Source organism: Hemicordylus capensis, chromosome 4 (genome assembly GCF_027244095.1).
Source record: "Hemicordylus capensis ecotype Gifberg chromosome 4, rHemCap1.1.pri, whole genome shotgun sequence".
In the NCBI taxonomy this organism is placed as follows: domain Eukaryota; kingdom Metazoa; phylum Chordata; class Lepidosauria; order Squamata; family Cordylidae; genus Hemicordylus; species Hemicordylus capensis.
The window spans coordinates 177949654-177967450 of NC_069660.1; the positions used below are offsets into that span (position 1 = coordinate 177949654).

General features: G+C 41.4%; 1 protein-coding gene across 4 annotated transcripts in view; it reads right to left on the reverse strand.

The window, feature by feature from the left end:
• The window catches only part of ADCY2 (adenylate cyclase 2), a 193363-nt gene that overhangs the window by 76711 nt on the left and 98855 nt on the right, over window positions 1-17797 (reverse strand). For all 4 annotated transcript variants that reach the window (XM_053243793.1, XM_053243792.1, XM_053243791.1 and 1 more), the window contains 4 exons: window positions 15293-15441; window positions 14180-14291; window positions 10986-11113; window positions 881-1039 (listed from right to left, as the gene is read on the reverse strand). In XM_053243793.1, the coding sequence (XP_053099768.1) occupies window positions 881-1039; window positions 10986-11113; window positions 14180-14291; window positions 15293-15441 (548 nt within the window). The remainder of the gene's footprint in view (window positions 1-880; window positions 1040-10985; window positions 11114-14179; window positions 14292-15292; window positions 15442-17797) is intronic.

Consider the following 17797-nt stretch of genomic DNA (forward strand, 5'->3'; position numbering starts at 1 on the left):
GCTTCATTTTGTTTTGCTTTACTATTGAGCAAAATAGTAGAAAAACAGTGCAGTGATGAGTGGGCTTGGAATGGGGAAATAGCCTATGGGCACATTTTTTCTAGTGATGGGACCAGACGGTGCAGTCCTGCTCCCACTGCATTCAGTAAACAAGTAGTGGGTTCTATGAGAAGAGGGCTAAAGGCTTCCCCAGTCAGATGTTAAATTATGGGTAGTTTCACATAATCAAAGGGTGAAGAATTGTACTCTCTATATTTATTACCCTTCCTTTCCTCTAAAGAGATCAGAGCAGCTAACATCTGGTTCCCAAATGATAGCTCATCTAAGCACCTACAGAGCAAGAACTGTAAGCTGAGCAGTAGAACAATGTCATGTGCCTTCAGAGACCATTCCATTGAGGAAAATGGAGACATCTATATTTGTTCAACGTGCATATTGCAGCACACACAGACTCTAGATCAGAGCAACTTAATATAACAAAAATGCATGTATGCTGATCATGGACATTCTCTAAGCTAAAATTTGAAGTTCTACTGGTTTCAGTGGGAGAGTTAAGAACATGCTCCAGTCTCTCCCACTTAATTTGATTCAAAGGACCTGAACTTTGTCAGGACTGTGCCCACTGATTATGAAAGACACTCAAGCCCATGGAAATATGGAATTCCCTAAGGAGAAATGAAAGTGCCCCAAGAGCATAAAGCACTGCTCCTTGAAAAGCTCCATGGCAGCATGTTAGGCTTGTTTTGTGACCACTTCCTTTGCCCTGCCAGTACCAAAGTACACTAGCACCACTACATTCTGAAATAGCTTAGCTACCTTAGGTACTAATTTTATAAGGGAAAATGTATTAAAATCTATGTTAATTAGAGACTGGTCTTACCCAGGAACTCCTCCAGCTTCCATGTGATTGGCCAGTGTAACATCATGTGACCATACATCATATTGCCATTTCTGTAGTCCAATTACCCCACACAGGACATTGCCAGAGTGCACTCCTACTCGCATATTTATATCAACTCCAGTTGCATCTCTGACCTTCCTATTATTCAGAAAACAATTGTCATGGGTGTTACTTTCTGGACTCAAAAAAAAAAAGACTATAGTGCCTGCAATTGCAATTTTATTTTATTTTTTCCTTGTAAATTACTCTTGATATTTAAAATAGAATAGACATTTTAAATTAGTAAAATAAGTTAATAGCCATTTATATTTATAAATTTACAGATCAAATGTATTGCTGATTTAATGATCAGCTAAATCAGCTTAACAAGACTTCACATTAATAAGAAAAACAGGAAAAATGAAATATATAAATTCAAGAACACATAGAAAAATTATTTATAAAGAATTCATCTACATAAAAGTTTAAACCTTTCCATTTTTGAAACTTGTAAACAACAGAAATAGATAACATTGATCTCAGATCAGAAGAAAGGGTTATTTAAATCTTAATTCCTGTGCAGATTTTATGGTTAAAAAGAAAGAAAGAACTCATGCATCTATGATTGATCAGCATGGTCCCCACCATACATTAAGATAATCGAGAAGTGCGTTTCCGACTGCGTCAGCTTGCCTGGCTTCAACTTAGAATTGGGCTTCTCTGTAGCTGTTCCTGGGCTGTAGAATGTGCTCCTAGAGATATCTAAGCCTTAAGATCTTTACCATCCTTTAAAAGAGCCCCAAAGACACATCTTTTTAGCCTGGCCTTCAGTGATTTTAAAATGGTTTTAAATTGTTTTTATTTTTAATTGTATTAAGTGACTTATTTATTTTGTTCTTATCTCTTTTTATTTATGTGAAACACCTAGAGTAATCTGGGTTAGGTGGTATAAAAATGTAATAAAATAAAGTAAAAAAATAATAAGCATTATAGAATACTTGTTTCTTATTTATTCTGCATCACATTTATTTAGTAGACTTTAGGTTACTTTTTAAAGTTCATTAGGGATCTGCCTACATTTTATTTTAATATTGCATATATTTACCTTTTTTTAAAAAAAAAGCACCTTTCTTAAAGATGCAGGCACCAATACAGAGCACAATTATAAAATACTAGCTGAACCTGAGCAGAGCATTTGTGCGCTAGTACTTGTTTGCTTCCCTTGCCCCCCACCACAGCCCTCTCACCCCAGAGACCTCCCACCCTCATCTGAGACCTGCTCCTGCTTCTTTCTCTCTCCCCCCTTTCTCCTCACCCTGATGTCATGGTCTCCCAATGCCCCCTTGGGGTCCTTGCTTCTCACTTGGCCCTCCCCAGTATCCTTCTTCCCCACACACCCATGCCGATCCTCTTCTCCCCCCCCCCCGCCACACAGACACTGCCACATCCTCTCTGTTGTCACTGCTTTTCACCCAGCCTCTCCCCACATGCACACCCTCAGTGCCCCCCATGACATTGCTTCTCTCCCACCCACCCCCTCCCACTTATCCCTGCTGATGTCATTACTTCCCCCCAACATGGGTGGGAGAGTCATTGCTTTGTTCACTCTTTCCTCACATCAAAACTCTCCACCTCTCCCCACCCACTACTTCTCTTCATGTCCTTAAAGCACAGATCCTCCTGTGTGCACTTCTCCTTCTCCCTCCCCCCTCCCGCCAGGCCTCAGCCACCACACACACAAACACTTTATTGTTGAAACCCCCCCTTCCTCCTCTCCTCCTCCTGCACTCACTTCTTCTCCCACCCCCTCGCCAGCCTTAATCCGCCCCCTGGACTTTCCACTGCACCATCCTGGATGGTGGCAGAGACAGTGGCAAAAGCTCCTTCTGTGGGCCCACGTGCCGCCAAAATGATAGGTCGGGCAATTTCCAGTCCATTTCAGGGCTCTCTGCACATGTGAAATGGGCTGAAAATTGCCTGATCTGCCATTTGGGTGGCAGGCAGGCCCACGGAAGGAGCTTTTACCATCATGTTCACCACCATCCTTGCCTTGTCTCTCTCAGCCACCAGCAACACTGCAGCACTGCACCCCACCGGCCACATCCCCACCATACTGCAGCGGGTTTTAAAGGTTAAAAATAAAATATTTTACTTGACCCCACTCGCCCCAGCCCTCAAGCCAGGGCTGCAAATCTTTTTTGCCTACAGGCAGCAAAAAAATACTCCTCCCCTGGCGCCTCCTCCCCACAGGAGCAGCAGCGGTTGTCCGGCCCCTTACTTCCTGCCACCACCATGGCTGCTTCCTGTCTGTGTCTCCTCCTCCAGGCACGGGCCCGCGTTTCACTGGTCACTGTTGCAGCACTGTGGGGCTTGCCACGTACCACCTAAGCATTTTATGTATATATAGAATAGATTGCCAAACATTGCCAAAAAGTCAGAGTATTTATATATAATACTCACATATTTCAAAAGCATATTTCCTTTATAAGAAAAATTGGTTTACTTTATTGATTTAAAAACTATTTTATTATTGTTTTTCAGTCACTTGTCTTCAAAGTAATGTACAAATTTTAAGAACCTAAAACTCCCTATCCCCTGCTAACTTTTCAAAATAGTGGTTCACTTGTATTTAGCAGGGGAAGAGTAACTGTCCCTCTTTGACCCAGAACAGTCTCTCCCCAGCAGCTGCTTCCCAGTATCCCTTTGAAGAGTGTGAGTCCCCTTGGACTCACACATTCTTTGTCAGACATTAATGCATTGGATGTCAAGGCAAGGAGAGGCAACTCCACTTTTAGCCGTGAGGTACTGCAGTCTATTTCAATTAAATCTGTATGATTCTACCACCTCCTGCCTCTGATTATGCTGCTGCCCTCCTCTTCCGATGATGTGTGCTTGCGATGCACCCAGTTTTGTGAAGGACAGAGACCACCCAGAAGAACATCAGGTTGCTTACAGTTCTGAGATCGCTATCTTCAAGGAACGGACGCAGCTGTCATATCAACTGAAGTTGATAGAAAGCGCGCCTGGCCATAGCCTCGACCTGAGAAATCAGAGTGAGGCCTGGGTCCAGAAGCACTCCCAAGCTGTGTAACTGTTCCTTCGGGGGGTGTGCAACCCATCCAGAACCAAAAGATCAATCGTGTCCCTCGAATTATGACCTCTTACCATGAGTACCTCTGCCTTGCTTGGATTCAGCTTCAATTTATTATTCCTAATTCAGTCCATTACTGCCTGCAATCTCACCCAGCTGCTTCATGCAGATGTTTAAAAGCATTGGAAATAGGATGGAGACCTGAGGCACACGATACAATAGCTCTTGTTTCAGAGAGCAGCTATCTCTGAGTGACACCATCTGGAATCTACCAGAGAGATAGGAACAGAACCTCTGCAAAGCAGTGCCACCTTTCCCCAAATCCCCCAGACAAACCAGAAATATACTATGATCGATAGTATTGAAAGCTGCAGAAAGGTCCAAAAGGACCAACAGAGTCACACTCCCTCTGCCCATTCCCTGGTAGAGATTATCCGTCAGGCTGACCAAGGCTATCTCCATCCAATAGCCTGTTCTAAGGCCAATTTGAAATGGATCTAGAGAGAAATAGAGATAATCTAATAGAAAGCAAACTCACTGTAAGACCTCATTGTATAAATTAATGTGGATGTTACCTAAGGAAAGAACAATAATGATTGAAAATAATACGGTCTTAATGACATAGAATTTCTTTTTATCTTTGATTTAAAACTTGATGTAACTTGTCCTGAGCACTCAGTATAAGATGTGACCAAAATAATAATAATAATAATAATAATAATAATAATAATAATAATAATAATAATAATGAAGAAGAACTGCATGGCTTTTGGCTTAAACACCTAACAAGCCTTCATAAACAACTATCAAAACAGTTCAATCACATTTTGCAAGGCAGTGATGTTCAACAATGGCTAACAACTGGGAAAACTCATCTCATCATGAAAGACCCAGCAAAAGGTGCAGTTCCAAGTAATTATAGACCGATAACCTGCCTGCCAACCATGTTCAAATTATTAACTGGAATAATAGCAGATGAAGTCATGCAACACTTATTAACTAACAAACAGCTTCCAGTTGAACAGAAAGGAAATTGCCCGAACACCAGAGGCACAAAAGACCAGCTGCTGATTGACAAAATGATTTTAGAAAACTGCAAGAGAAGAAAAACCAATCGAAGTGTTGCATGGATTGACTACAAGAAAGCCTTCGATTCATTGCCTCACACATGGATACTAAAATGTTTAGAAACAACTGGTGTCAGCAAAAACATTAAGATATTTATTTTTAAAAAGCAATGAGCATGTGGAGTACACAGTTAACAATCAATGGCAAGGCACTTGGACAGGTTAGCATTAGAAGAGGCATTTTCCAAGGGGACTCACTATCCCCTCTATTGTTTGTAATCGCCATGACCCCACTTTCACAAATACTAAACAAACAGGCCTCGGATACCAAACATCTAAAATATCAAGTAAAATCAACCATCTGCTGTACATGGACGATCTGAAGTTGTATGGAAAGTCCCAGTCAGAAATCGAATCACTGCTAAACACTGTCCATATATTCAGTAGCGATATAGCAATGGAGTTTGGACTAGACAAGTGTGCTGCATTAATAATGAAAAGAGGAAAAATAAGAAAAACAGAAGGAATAGAACTGCCCAATGGAAGCAAGATCAAGAACCTGGAAGAGAAAGAACGTTACAAATACTTGGGCATTCTCCAGGCTGATAACATCGCACACACTGAAGTTAAAAGAAAAATTGGAAGTGAATACATCAGGAGAGTTAGAAAAATCCTAAAGTACAAACTCAATGGCGGGAACATCATACAAGCCATAAACACCTGGGCTATACCTGTTATCAGATACACTGCAGGAATAATAGACTGGACCCAGGCAGAGCTAGAGACGCTAGATCGTAAGACCAGGAAAATCATGACCATCAATCATGCTCTGCACCCCCGCAGTGATGTCGATAGGCTCTACCTCCCTCGCAGCTCAGGTGGAAGAGGAATGCTGCAAGTCCATCAAACAGTAGAGGAGGAGAAAAGAGGCCTTGAAGAATATATCAAGGACAGTGAAGAAGATGCACTTCAAATGGTCAAGAACGAGAAACTATTCAACACCAATGAAACAAAGCAGGCCTACAAGAAAGAACAAGTCAAGAACCGAGCAGAAAAATGGAGAAATAAGCCCCTGCATGGTCAATATTTGCACAATATAAGTGGAAAATCAGACATCACCAAGACCTGGCAATGGCTTAAGAATGGCAACTTGAAGAAAGAAACAGAGGGTTTAATACTGGCTGCACAAGAACAGGCACTAAGAACAAATGCAATAAGAGCAAAAGTGGAAAAATCCACAACAAACAGCAAGTGCCGCCTTTGTAAAGAAGCAGATGAAACAGTGGACCACCTGATCAGCTGTTGTAAGAAGATCGCACAGACTGACTACAAACAAAGGCATGACAAGGTAGCAGGGATGATACACTGGAACATCTTCAAAAAATACAAGCTACCTGTAGCCAAGAATTGGTGGGACCATAAAATTGAAAAAGTTGAAGAAAATGAAGATGTAAAAATATTATGGGACTTCCGACTACAAACAGACAAACATCTGCCACACAATACACCGGATATAACTGTAGTCGAGAAGAAAGAAAAACAAGTCAAAATAATCGACATAGCAATACCAGGGGATAGCAGAATAGAAGAAAAAGAAATAGAAAAAATCACCAAATACAAATACAAAGAAATTGAAAGGCTGTGGCAGAAAAAGACCAAAATAATCCCAGTGGTAATTGGCGCCCTGGGTGCAGTTCCAAAAGACCTTGAAGAGCACCTCAACACCTTAGGGGCCACAGAAATCACCATCAGCCAATTACAAAAAGCTTTACTGGGAACAGCCTATATTTTGCGACAATATCTATAATAACCAACAGTATTGATGATAAAATTCAGCCATCCCAGGTCCTTGGGAAGGACTCGATGTCTGGATAAAACAAACCAGTCAATAACACCTGTCTGTGTAAACAAGAAATAATAATAAAAGCAGGCCTTGATTCAGAAACAAAAACAGTAACTGACATCCAGAGCAGCCTTCCTGTGGTGTGAAAGGAAAATGCACCAACATGAGGGAGAGCTTTCTTAGCTGTGCACAGGCTACACAGCTCTGGGCACACAGCAGGAGATAAATTTTGACTATTCATTCTAGCTCCAGGAGTGCCCTGTGTTATCTGAAAATGTGTCCCTGAGAGTCACACAGCCCTCAGAGACCTATTTTCAGGTGACACGGGGCACTGCAGAAGCCAGAGCAACTCATTAAAATTAGCTCTCCCTTGCTGTGTGTGCCTGAGGCTGTGTGGCTGAAGCAGTAGTGAGAACACTCTCCTTCATATCCAGCATATCTTCCTTTTGCACTTCTGGAAGGTTGCTCTGAATGTCAACCACCATTATTAGGAGATGCCCAGTTCTAGTTGAGCTAAAGTTCAGTGACTTCAAGAATTTAAAGGACACCTTCAACTTAGTCCCTTTATCATGACTGAAAATTCCAGCATTAACCATAGACCTAAATTCATTCCCAGCCTATAACTTCCAGAGTTTGATTAATTCAAACTGAAATCTTCTGCAGTTTTGGATTAAAAAGAAAGAGAAAGAGAATTACAATGAGTAACAGGACTTTAACAGAACTGTCCATCATCTGATCATCATTTCTTAAAAACCAGTGTGTGCACTCATATTGTTCTTCATATATTCCCTCCTCACAAAATATTGTTTTATGAACATTCCTGTTTATCTATAAATTCAATTATTATTTAGCTTTTTAGCTGCCCTTCTGATGCATAGAAACAGAAGGTGGGGAGGGTCAACAGGGTTCATTCATTCATTCATTCATTCATTCGATTTCTATACCGCTCCTCCAAAAATGGCTCAGGGCGGTTTACACAGAGAAATAATAAACGAATAAGATGTCTCCCTGCCCCCAAAGGGCTCACACTATAAAAAGAAACATGAGATAGACACCAGCAACAGTCACTGGAAGTACTGTGCTAGGGGTTGAGAGGGTTGCCCAACCTTGCAAAAAAAAAGTGTGGGGGGGAGCAGGGAGTCCAGAAGAGTCCCCCACTGTCCCTCAAGCCCCCCAAATGGTTGAAGAATATTCCTAGCAGCACAGAGTAGCACACAGGTAACAGCTGTTTGCTAGCGAAGGCATGCACAAATCCCTGTGATCTGTTTGGGGCTAAGGAAGACAATGAGCTTGCTCCCACGTCTCCTTCCCCAATGAACCCAGCACTGGGGCTGGAGTACCTTGTACTCCAGGAATGGACATGGCTTGTGTTGGATGCAGCTATACTCTGGTTCCTTTGTCTTCTAGGTAAGATAACTGCAAGGAAAAGAGTGAGGAAATCCCGCCCCCTTATCCCTACCTCTCTTCCCCACAAATTTCTCACAAGCCTCTACTTGTATCTGAATAGTCTGAACATGCTGCCCAATCATTCATTCTTCTCAGCAATGCACAAAATGCATTTGTACTCTATTTTTAATTTCTAATTGTTTCTTTACCATTTCCAAGAATATTATCTTAAGAGGAATTTATTTCTGCTGATGGTTATCTTTAAAAATCAAAGAAGGGAATGGAGGAAATAAATGGATTCATTCTCTCTGTCTTTTACACACACACACACACACACATTCCTAATCCACACAATCAAGACAAAAATAGTTGATTGTACGACAAGCATTTACTGTAGAATGCGTACGGCTCTGTGGGAGCTGTGAGGAGCTGAGCTTTATGTAGGCAGATAATAAACCACATTGCCTATTGTGTCTTATGGGTATGTAGGGAGTGATTAACAAATGTTACAGCTGTTAAGTAAGACTTTAAATTCCTCCATAACATTAAATGGAAATTACCATTCCTCTTTACTAAGAGGTGGTCTTCATGTTGTTTTTATCAATGCAGAGAATGCTTCTTTATGTTTATTATGTATCCTATATTGTACCAGGCCTTTCTTCAAGGAGTTCAAAGGTTATCCTAGTTCATCCTCACAACAAACCTGTGAGATAAGTCAGGCTGAGAGACAATAACTGGTCCAAGGTCACCCAGTGAGCTTCGTTGCCAGGTCTTTTGGTCCACATTCAACACTGTCCACATCACACAGTCTCAAAACAGGCACAGTGTTGTGTCTCCACCTCCACCACCTCCACCACCACCACCAGTAGCACCATCGCATGCTTCCTCCATATCAAGTATATTCTGGTGCCATTTAGAATGCAGGAGCATTCAAGACACTGAAAACTGTAATTGTTAATGTGCTCAAAGAGTTGTACTTTATATAGAGAGATAATTTGTTAGGCATAAATGTTGCATCCATGCATTTAATCCATGTTTGGAGGGGAGCAGTGTCACACCCGCCAACTCTTAATATACAGTGCTTTGGAGAGAGGACAGAGTGAGCAGACCTCAAGTCAGTCATGGATAGGGCCAACAGCCACAATCCTGCTTCCCATATAAAGTATTGCTTGGATATGTGAGCTGAACACGGAGATGAGGGCTACAGTAATCTGAAGTGGGGGAAATGCTACCTTGAAACTGCCCAACTATGCTCCTATGTTCCTAATTTGACCTATTGTTTCAGTGTTTTTAAAAAAACCACCAAAGACAACACATCTTTTTAGAAAGGCTTTTTAATGTTTTATCGACTGCTTATATCTGGTAGGTTTTTTAGTTCTTAATTTTTTAGCTTTTTTTCTTATAACTTTTAATTTGAAACTTTTAAAACTTGTAACTTTTAAATGTGGTTTTAGCTTGGTCTTTTAACTTGTTTAATTTTATTGTTTTTTATTGTTTTATATTATATCTATTAATGTTGTGAGCCAGCCCGAGCAGTAGTGTACTGGAGGGGCAGTGTACAGGTTGAATATCCCTTATCCAGACTGCTTGATACCAGAAGTGTTCCGGATTTTGGATTCTTCTGGATTTTGGAATATTTGCATAATGAGATATCTTGGGCACGGGATCCAAGTCTTAACAGAAAAGCTTACTGTATTTTATTTTTTTAGGTCCAACAGAGCAGACGCCAAACTGAGCAGGGAGTGGAGGAGGGGGGCTTCCCCTTTTCCCTCTAGCGCCAAAGCGAGAACATCAAAAATACTAAAAAGCTTCACAATAAAAACAGAGCTGCAACTAGAGAGAATTACAGACAAAACCTCTGTCACTAACAGCCTTCTGAAATATGTAAGTTTTGTCTGTATGTTTAAAAGCAGCAGAATTGGGAATCTGCGAGCGAGTGAGCTGAGGCTTTTTGTTTTTTGTTTTGTTACGGCGCACGCCGTGGTGTTTACGGATTTTGGAGCATTTTGGATTTTGGATGTCTGGATAAAGGATACTCAACCTGTAGAAATATTTTAAATAAATAAATAATTTGTTCATTATATTACTAATTAATTTTATGGAACAATGTATTTTTAGAAATGGAAAAAATTCCTCAGAAAAACGTACAGTAGCAGTGAAAGATTTGCCAACTCATATCATTTGGACCCTGTTTGTTTAGATGTTTTGCTTATATTTCTCTGGCCATGTTCTCATTACCCATGTTTGTAGTTAAAGGATTAATTATGATTGGCGAGCCCAGCATGTTGCCACAAAGCATGGCATGAGAACCTGCGGTTTAGCGCCAATCATTGTCCTACCATCAGTTAACTGAGATTAAACGACGATCATAATATAATCCTACTTAACCCCAGCAGTGGGACTACAACTGGCACCAAAGCGCAGGTTCTCACATCACACTATGTGGGAGCACAGCCAGCTTGACAATCATAGCTAACTCTTTAACTAAGATCACACAGGTTGTGAGAACACAGTCTCTGTAGAGCACCATATACTGCACACTGAAAAGACTGTGTAAATATATAATAGATTTGCAACCCAGATCCATAACATGGGTTATGTTTTGCAGCAGCTGCAGACAGAATCAAGATTGCCCAGGTGGATCTAGAGCTGAAACAAACACTGTCCTCCTTTTTAAGGACAAGAACATTTTTCAAATTACAAAATATCTAGACCTACTTTATGGCTTCACACATGTCCAATCCCATTTTCACACAATTCTTGGCATGATTCTGAAGAGATATAGGGAGGCCAGACACACAGTAGTAGCAATCGCCTAAGATTTTAATTCGCATACATTCATTTTCCTGAAGGGAAAAAAACAGATCAGTTAGGAGATGGCCAATACAGCTACATAAAATGTACCAGAAATACTGCACTGGCCTGGATGTACTTGGTATCATCAAATGTATTCCATCTAGAGATAAGGAGGAAGATAACTGGGCTGGAATGTGCAGGCTAAAAAGAGCTGTGAGTGCTACGTGCATCCCATTTCTACTGACCTACTTTCCCTGATGTGTGAAATCAAAAGCATAGACAGGCTACGCAGGATTCAGAAACCTAGGAAATGAAATAAAAACTCTCTCCCGCATGGTACAAAAATAGAGAGATCCTTTGAGATGAGATCTGAAAATTTAAACATAGGATAGTTGTTTCCCATACACAAGTCCTTTACAAAAATTATATCCGACTTCCTAAGCTTATCCTTCAAAGTTTTATTGTTGCTCTGCTGACCAATTCATAATTAATCTTGCAAAAAATATCTGACAGAATTGTTTCTAATCCAATCAAAAACAAAGATTTTGCTGGTGATTTGCAAACCAGGTACCATGGAACTTTGCAATTTCTCAAAAGCTTCCTGATGAGAAAGTAGCATTAGGTAAGATGCCTGAAAGACAGCTCATCCACCATTACTGAGTCTTGGACACATTCTAGGATAATACTCTCAGGCCCAGTTCAGCTAAAGTGTCACAGCTTTTCCAGGGCTCTGTTGCTCTAGAGAACAGGTAGGAGGTTGCATTCCTGAATGCTCTGCCATGAAAAAATAAACTCCTTGCACAGAGAAAAAAAGAGCACACCAAGGAGAAGACTACACAGAACCATTTCCCCTGACATAATTAGCTTTCTTCATAGAGAGAGACTGCTTTTCAAAGGGGAATATTAAAAGATTCAGCTTCCACATGTAAAATGAATGGCACAGCCCAGGCATACCACTGGAGTCTGTTGAATGTATGAATTTGTTTTCAGTTTGCATAGGATAACAGGGAAGACAAGTATGATAACTGGTCAGCATACAGTACGAACAGAACCTAGTCTGTGCCCCAGATCCTCCGCCATGCACAGATAATTGGTGACCAACTTGTGCAGTGGTTGCTTGATGTGGAAAGTGTCCCGAGGGTAGGGAGTTTGAAAATCATTGCTTACAGTTAACCCAACCTAGTCTGAACTAGACCTGTGCAGCACCTTTCTATATCAGAACGTTCCACCTCGAAATGTGGTGTTCTGAGTGTTCCGAGCTTAGAACAGAATGCCCTTTTAATAAGTGGACCTGTTCCAAGCTTGGAACGTAATGACCCTGTTTTGATCAGAATGTTACAGTCCCAAAATGGCAGTCTTTCTGACCTCTGTGCATGTGCAGTGGCCATTTAAGTGGTGGTGCTGATCATGCAAATGGCCACTGCACATGCACAGAGACCAGAAAGAGTGCCATTTTGGAATCCAAAATGGCAGTCGAACTTTGATGGTTGTTCCAACGGAACATTTTGCTCATTTTGCGTTCCATTCTGAACTTGATACAGAATGCAAAATGTGTTCCGTGCACATCTCTAGTGTGAACCTTAGTGCTGTGTATTATTCAGTAACAAAGCACTGGTTCTAGTATTCAAAATCGTTGCCTTGCAATGTACCCAAACCACCTCCAGGTCCATAGTAATGCCAAGAACACACCTTGTTATTCAGGCTGTACACAGATACAGCTGCAGCTCTCTGGCAGCAATTCCAGTGGTCACAGCAGCTGAAAATAACAGGCTGTCACAACCACTGCCAGGAAGTTGTGGCTATCCATAGATAGCTATAATCATAAGGAATGTTTATCACACAAATTCATCCCTGTGGACATCTGGGGAGCATTTCATAGGGAAGATGGGGGAGAGTCCATAGGATAATGTTACAAGTATCTGTTTTGCATATAGAGAGGTCACACCTAGATGTCCTACCCAGGTTTGGAAGCTGTGTGTGCTCCCAGTTTTTGGTTGTGTGGAAGCAAAAGTAGGAGTAACTTTTCCTCCCACCTTGCTTCCACACACACTTCTACCCAGGTTTTCATCCTACTTTGCTTCCACACAACCAAAAATAGGGAGCACACACAGCTCCCAAACCCAGATAGAACACAGTTTCTGATTGTGTGAATGACCTCAGAAGGTTCTAGTTAGCATCTCTGCTCTCAAAGGTAGCAGGGCTAGGAAAGACCTCTGCACAAGACTGTGGAGAGCCACTGACTACTGAGCTAACGCAATTCCTTTAGGAGAGGGCCCATACCTCTGGGGTAAGACACATGCTTTGCATTCAATACGTCTCAGGTTCAAGGAGCTGACACAGAAGGGCTGAGAAAGACCTCTGCTTAAGGAGACCTTGGAGAGCTGCTGCCAGCTGGAATAAGCAGTCCTGGGTTAGATGAACTAATGGCCTGACTCTGCAAGGCAGTTTCATTTGTTCAAGAGTTTAAATATCTGAATGGCCACAAAAACAGCAAAGGCTCCAGTCCTTTTGACCAGAACCATGATAAATACAGTCACAGCACTGTGATGATGCCAACCTTTGTGTCCTCTCAGAACCTTCCCAACCCTTTACCTTCAACAAGGGAGTGCATTTGTTGAACCGCTTACTGAATTCTCAGTGTTATCCACAAACAGATTTTCTTTTACTCCTCATAGACCTATGCAGAATATGTTTGTTTGTTGCATTTCTAATCTGCCCTTCTTTCAAGGAACTCATCTGTGAGGTAAATTAAGCTGAGAAAGAGTGACTAATTCATGGAACACAGAACAATAATAGGTTGGTTGGTTTTCCCCATTGGTTCTTTAGGTTGTGACAAAAGTGACAGTGTAAACTAGAGATCAGCAATTGGAAGGCCCAGGGTCAAATCTCAGCACCACAACTCCCAGTTTGTCATGGTACTCAGATTTGGCCCTGGTAGGGGTGTGAGTGGATTAGTAGTGGCTCTGACTACTGCATTTGCTGCAGTCCACTTTGGAGGACAGGAGGGAGACTCACTCCGGACTACCACCCTCTTGTCATATCATCATTACAAATAAAAACAGCAATGCAACAACTTTAATACAGCAGCCATTTGCTAAACCTTCACAGATACTTACTTTTGCAATTTGATCAAATTTGCCAAACAGCTCATTCAGCATGTGCACCAGTTCTCCAGGGGAGCAGTCACTAGCCAAGCGAGTGAATCCCACAATGTCGGCATATAAAATGCTGCAAGTAAAATAACTGGCATTTACCATTTTTCCCGTTTTAAAAATGCAATATTATTTTACCTGAGTAAATATTTATAAAAACAAAAAAGAATGGAGACTACACCAATTGCCTCAATAGGAATAGATTCAATCTGTCCAGAATCACATTCTGATACTGAGCTCACCAAGGTCAATTTACACGATTATTTTTGGTTCACATGTGATCTGGCACAATAGTCATGTGTCCTGGCCTCCGAACCCCTCTGTTAATGCCTTCTCAGATTCTGACCAAGAGCCAGGACCATCTGCACACAAGGCCTCCCCACTACCTATCAGGTCCTGCAGAAGCAGAGGCTGAACCTGCTTCTTGCGAACGTATACTATTGATGTCATCTGGAACTTGAAACGTGCTATTCAGTTACTCCAACTGAAGGCCAATACCTTCCAGGTCTCACTTAGTGCACCATGGGCCCAGAGCCTGCGTGAAACAGGCCAAAGAAGGTGTTCCAAATAACACCTCCCTATATCTTTGGAAAACATTTCCTAAAGAGGGTTCAGTGAGGACATGGTGAACAGCGAACTGAGAATGGACTGAAACACATTCCAGGTTTGCCACACTGAAAACAGATGCATCAATCAGGGCTGATTGCAGCTGTACAGCCAGTTACCTTTTATCAACAACAGAGGGTTCTTCTTGTTGTCCATATTCAGCATGAACATTTTAAAATGATTTGTAAAAGCAATAATATTTCAGCATCTGAGTTACTTTTAAATTTGATATACCCAATTAAATTCAGCTGTACTCCAAAATAAACATGTCACAAGGTTTGCAAAGGTTATTTGTTGTCACTGTTCTGCAGAATCAACTTACTATAAATCTCTGTACCCATGCATCTGAATAAACAATTCAACAAGCTAAACTTCTCCCTCCAAATTCTGCATATTAAATGTTGCAGGAGGTGTTAATTATAGCATGTAATTCAGCACTGAAGGCTGGCAAATGCTAGTATCAGACCATACCTTACATTGGTGTGCCTTTTGACATACAAATTATGGAAGTTGTTTGTATTTTCCAGCTGGCCTGCTTTGGGTCCTTGCAGCCTTTGAATGATCTCAGCTTTCATCTCCATGGCTATATGAGCAGGAAGCAAAGAAAGCAGGAGACGTTCCTAGGTGTAAAAAGGAAAGACAAAAAGGTTCAGGCATTAAGTGAGTTTAAGTCACATTAGGCTAGTCCTTTCATGGTTAAATGTCAAACTAGTTCCAATGAAAATGAAATTCAGTTTTGTGTACTCAGGAAGGCACCCCAAGAAACATATAAAAAGTCTACCAAAATCTGACCAGGGCATCTTTGGCAGGAATGCTTTTTTGGGGGCCACCATGGCTGATTTTTATTGAAAGTGATATGAACTTGGAAAAATGCACATTTCTGGTCCTCTGCTGCTCTAATTCATTTAAAATTTACTTCCCTACTAAAACCTACCTCAGATTAAAAGTTTAAAAATGTATTGATTGTACCATCAAGCGAAGATGCTATCTCAAATAGCAGGGATGTACACAAATTGATTTTTGCAATTCAAGGTCGAATTGAAATAGCCTGATATGATTCGAGCTTGAATCTGCTGCCCTTGAATCTGAGTTGATTTGCTTTTGATTCGATTCATATTCAAATAAATATTTTTAAGGGCTAGGGGGCACCAAAGTGAGTTGGGTGGCAGGGCAACATGGGTACCAACTGCCACCCAAGCTGCAAAGGAATCGGGCAAAGGGGTGAATTCTAAAGAATGTTTATGTGTTGTGGATTGTGAAATGACTTCTTCATAGGGAATCCCTGTGAAGAAGTAATTTCATGTGAAGAGAATCTACACATAAAAATTCTTAAAAATTCATCCTTTGCAGTGACGGCAGAAGCTCGGAAGGGACAAAATGGAGGTTGCTGGAGACAAAATGAAGGCCTGAATCAATTCAAGCTCGAATTGGGTGTGATTCGATTTGATCTTGAATCTGGTAAGCATCCACAATTACTGTGACTCCCAAGACATTATGAAACGAAATTATGTAAGACAGGCCAGAAATTGTGGCCCACATACCACGCATGGTGGTCTGTAAGGTATTTAACAACTGGCCCAGTTTTTGAAGTCCCAAGGTTGGCAGCAAATGTCTTGATCATCATTTGTCCCTGGGACCATACATTCTTCAGTCAGTTTCCAAATCATTGCCCTATGTTACATTTCATTAATGTTCCATGTGACCCTAATAATCTCTCATTTGTCTTTCTCTTGCTAGTGTGCTTTTTGCATGTACAGTGGTCCCTCGACTTACGAACTACTCGACATAAGTATTTTTCGAGTTACAAACGGCAGTTTTAGATCCGGTTTTAGATGCGGTTTTTTCGACTTACAAAGTTTTAGATGGGGTTTCCTCGACTTACGAATTTTACATGCGGTTTCCTTGACTTGCCTGCTTGTTTACTGCCTGTTTATTCTTGAAAAGAAATGTTCCTGTGCAGTTTGCAAGCCTTACTGGGGGTCTGGGTCTTTTTTCTAGGCTCCGGAACGCATTAATCCGTTCCCAATGCATTCCTATGGGAAACCGCTTTTCGACTTATGAACTTTTCGACTTACAAATGTGCATTCGGAACGGATTAATTTCGTAAGTAGAGGGACCACTGTATGCAGAATAAAAGCAGATATAATAAAGGAAGAAACAGTAGGTTGAGGATCCTCCAAGCATGTGTGTCTACTCTGATGTAAACACTGTCTGGCCTTCAAATGAAAGGTGAGACATCACCTTGCAATCTCTTGGGAGAGGCAAACTGGGGGCAGAAACCCACAAGCAGATCTGCTTTTGGGGAGGCATATAACTTTCATGTTGCAAGTAAAAACTGAAGAGGATGATCAGGGACATCTAGAATCTTTTTAACCAGTTACTAACAAAACCCAGAAGTAGAGGCCTAATCAGAGCCCAGCTGCCGACTGTATCAATTGGTTCCATAATGTCCTGGGACCATATATCTCTGGAAAAAAGCTGATACAGATGAACCCTTACTACAGCATATGACACTAATAAGGCACATTGTATACCAAATATAAGGCTTGTGATAGGAATATAAACAGAATACTTCTACAATGAGTGCTATAAGGCTTATGATAGGGATAGGCAACCGGTGACCTGGGAACTGAGTCTGGCTCACAGGAGCTCACCCTGTGGCCCCCAACATAGCTAATGATCCAAGAGATGCCTCCTCATTATACCTAACTCAGTCACTTTTTGCTACACCACCCGACACAGGCAAAGAGATCTTTAACTCCTTTCCTATACAGCAGCAGAGTCCTCTGTCAAGACTCCTCTCTTTCCACACCTTTCACACAGTGAGTTGCTGACAAAGGGGAGATAGTGACAGTTGTTCTTCACATGAGTCCTATGCCAGCATTATCTCCCCACATTCACTGAACATGAGGAGAGCGGGGAGCAAGAGCAAAGGAGCTCTGCTCAAGAGAGGAGAGCTGGTCTTAAGCAAGGAGA